At 60.3% G+C, this 3729-nt stretch overlaps 1 protein-coding gene across 1 annotated transcript in view; it reads right to left on the bottom strand.

The window, feature by feature from the left end:
- EXTL1 (exostosin like glycosyltransferase 1) overlaps nt 1–3364 on the bottom strand; it is a 41294-nt gene extending 37930 nt beyond the window's left edge. Inside the window, exon 1 of the mRNA XM_019512454.1 lies at nt 936–3364. Within this exon, the coding sequence (XP_019367999.1) occupies nt 936–1870 (935 nt within the window). The 5' untranslated portion in view covers nt 1871–3364. The remainder of the gene's footprint in view (nt 1–935) is intronic.
- Nucleotides 3365–3729: the final 365 nt, after the last annotated feature.

The following is a 3729-nucleotide window of genomic DNA, read 5'->3' as shown; positions in this document are numbered from 1 at the left end:
AGAAAGTTTGAGGGAGCCCTGGTAGGGCCAAGGTCAGTGGGGTCAGGCTCCCAGCAGAGAGGGGCCTCTGGGGCCATCTCCACCTGCCAGAGGCAGAGTGATGCTGAGTGACCAAAAGGTGCATTTATAGCAACGGGGGCCCCAGGAGCAGGTCCTTCAAGCCTTGCTTTGGACATGCTGGATCCCACTGACGGGGCTGGGGACCCGCAGCGCCACTTGGGATGGAGAACGGGAGCTCTCCAACCCAGCGCAATGCCGCTGGTCCGCAGCGATCCCCATCCCCACCATGCCACCGAGTCCATTTCGAATCAGTAGGCTGCTACAACCAGCCACTGGCAAGGGCTGAGAGCCACAGGCCTGCGTCTGGATCTCAGGCGCCCCGAACGCTGGGCAGGTGCTCACCTTGGAAACGGGGGGTTCCCTGGGCTCATCCCCAGTAAAGGTATTTAGACTTTTATTTTGTTCTTTCTTTTTTCTTTTTTTTTGGGGGGGTAGTATCATCCATCTCTGCTGGCATCCAGAGAGAAGGAAATCACATGAAAAGGGCAGCCTGGCCGATCGCAGGTCAGAGCAGCTTGCACGAAAGCATTTCAGTGTCGACACAGAGCAGGGAAGCCCTGAATGTCCAGGCTTTTGCTTTCCACAAGGGAAACTGAGTCTTGCTTTGTTGGCTGGGGCTATGGCAGGGGATGGAGGGAAGATAGCCAGAGCAATTCCCCTCCATCTGCTACCGGGCTCACCTTACGCTAGACTAGGTCATCAGCTGATGTAAATCAGCAAAGCCCCACTGAGCCCCTCGGCCATGCACGAGGATTGGATCCTGGGTCCCTCCTTTTACCTCGGCACGTGTGCGGGCCCATTCTCTGCCCTTAACTCGAGGCACGTCCCACCGGACACGCGGGAACGTGGCCACGCCGAGCTCGCAAAGGACTTACTTCTCATAGTCGGTGTTGTCCTTGTCGCAGCGCGCGTCTTTGTGCTTCTCCCAGTCTTTCCCATGCTTGCACGTGGTCAGCGAGATGATATCCTTGCCGTTGTGGATGTGGTGCAACGCGTTCCTGGTGTCGGAGCCGATGCCGGTCAGGTACCGCTTCCCTTTAAAAACCAGCAAGTACTTCTTCTTGGGAGGCACGGAGCTGCGGGCCAGCCAGCCCCTCTCCCCGCCCTTCTGCGGATGGTCCTTGGAGAACAAGGGGATGGAGATGTCGAAGCCGGGCCGGAAACGCTCCACGTAAAAACTCGCCTTGGCCAAGATGGCCTGTCCGATGTCAAAGCCCAGATCCTCGGTGTAGTTGGGCCAAGTGCCCGAGTAAAGGTTAAAGATCAGGTGGTTTCGGCCGTCGTTCCACAAAGGCAAGCCTTGGATCTTCTCGTTGATGTTGTGGACGTACTGGACGGAGAGATGGTCCCTGTCCAAAGTGTCCAGGTTCAGGACAAAGAGGCAGGCTTCCTCGGGGTTGGAGGTGTAGTAGCGGGACTCCTCGAGCGCAGTGATGATTTTGAAGTAACTCTCGGACACCGGGTCCCCTCTCTCCGCGGGGTAGACGAAGACTTTGAAACCGTGCTTCTCGCATTTGGAAAAATCGAAGCAGGTTTCCATGCGGCACCTGCTGTTCTTGTAGATGCTCATTCTCGCGGCCCTCCTGGCCCTGGGCGACGGCTGGTGGGGGCCTCCATCGCCCTGAAGGTCTCCGGGGCCCACAAAGCTCGGCAGGAGGGTCGCGTCGGTCCAGCGGGGCCAGGTCTTCAGAGCGTCCGTTTTCCTTCTGGAGAGGAAGGCGAGGCGTCTGATTTGGTCTCCACCGAAGAAGAAGAGCAGAAGCCAAGAGGCAAAGAGAGTCATGAAAATATATTTCTTCCTGATCTGCATAGGTTCATCGGGAAGCCTGGCTCCTCATCTAACGCAGGAGGCGGGGGGTGTCAGCCGGCGGGCTCGGGTGAGCCCATGCGGGGGAGCGGGCTCGGGAGGGAAAGTCCGTGGGAGAGGCACAATGTGCCGGCGTCCGAACAGGGCCCGGGCTGTTCAGTACTGCTTCTAAGTCAGTGCTTACCCCGGATTAACCCCGTACGCTCTCTCCCCGCTTCCAGCATCGCGTGCTTGGTCAGGGACTCTGCCTGCGTTTTTAATTTGAAAACCTGCTCCCCCGTGGCGAAGGCTTAATAGCAAACCTGCCCCAGCATCACCGGCGCCCTTCGATTTCAGGGTGCCACGCGAGTGCCAGGCTGGCCCGCTCCCCTCGGTACCACGCAACAGTCTTTCAGCACGAAACCGAGTTGAGCAACAGCTCCTTTTCCATCCGGCTTCGGCCCGGCTGCCCAAACCCCGGGCGAGACAGGTCACGCTGCTGCTTTTCCGGCGGTCAGCGTCTGTGTCGTCGTCACCGGCTTCCCCATTTGCTGTCCTGGTTTGATGCAGAATAGCCCACGCCGACCCCGCCACTGCAGCCTCTGCTCAGGAGAAGTTTGCACTCAGATAAATGTCTCGGAGCGGCTCCCTCTAACGCTGCCACCCAGACACCCGCTTGCAGCCCTGGGTCTCCGTCTCCCCTTTACCTTCACTGGTCCGTAGCTAGAGCGCACCGCTTCCTCGGCCATGGGAGAGCGTCGGGGCAGGCGCCGGGGCTCCAGTCCACTTGCCTCGGGGGAGCTTTGGCTTCTGGCTCCTTGCTGCGTTCAAGGTGCATTTCCAGTGAGAGAGATCCCAGGGCTCACACGCGTGCCCCTCTGCACCGGGGATGAAGCCAGGTCTCAGCCCCTGAGTGGCGCGAAGTCCGTCTGCATCCTCTGTGGTATCTGGGACTCCTGGAGGACGACGCGGCGTGCCCTTAGGTCTCCTTTGCTTTGCCCTTTCTCTTGCCGGGGAGAGTTATCTGTGCGGGCGGGCACCGATTCCCTCCCGCTTCGCTGGGTGCCGGCAGCATGACACCCTCTAGGCTGAGCAGGTGTAACTACAGCCGCGTGCGCACCCCCGGCAGGGAGAGGCAAGACTTGGGGTGCCTCCTAGATCCTGCATGCAGGCGGGTCTCACTGCGCGAGCTCCTCGCTCGCCTCCTTTATGGTCCCTTGGACGATTTCCCCCCGGGCCCAGATTCTTCCTCCCCCACCACACGCCTCTCAGCTTGGTCAGCGGGTTTCCCTCTTCCTGGGTATTTATCTTGCCTGCTCTGCTTTTGTCCCTCTCTGGATGTCTAGCTCTGTCGCTCGCTCGCTCTCCCCCAGTTGATTCGGATTCCCAGGTTTTCCCGCATCTCCCACCCTCTCTGCACCCCTCCGGCTACTGATCCGCCTGCCTGGTCTCGCTGGCCCTCGCTCTTGCTCCCATGGGCTGCCCTGTCCAGCCCCAGGTCCCTGCCTCCCCCTCCAGCTGCCCAGCAGCATCTGCTACACAGCGGCTGATGCCACCTTCACAACATTGCAGCCCGGGCCCGCCCACCCCCCCGGATTGGTCCCCCAAACCCCAGAGGGTGTGGTTTTGGCTTAACCCTTTCCTTGCCAAGTGCCCCCAAAAGGGGCGGGGCATGGGAAGTCTCCAGGGTGGGGGGGCCAGTGCCCACCTGTGCCCCTGGGATGGGGCAGCCCCCAGAGAAGAGGCTCCTGGATTTGGAAGCTGATCTACAAAAGAGAGGAGGAGGAGGAGGAAGAGGAACCAGGCTTCCCTTTCTGGGGGCACGCAGCAGCGGGACATCCGCAGAGCTCAGACCTGGTGGGGATGGGAGAGCCCTGGAAACC

This window comes from Gavialis gangeticus, unplaced genomic scaffold, assembly GCF_001723915.1.
Source record: "Gavialis gangeticus isolate Ggan-Ray unplaced genomic scaffold, GavGan_comp1, whole genome shotgun sequence".
Taxonomy (NCBI): Eukaryota; Metazoa; Chordata; order Crocodylia; family Gavialidae; genus Gavialis; species Gavialis gangeticus.
This window is presented reverse-complemented; position numbering and strand designations above follow the sequence as displayed.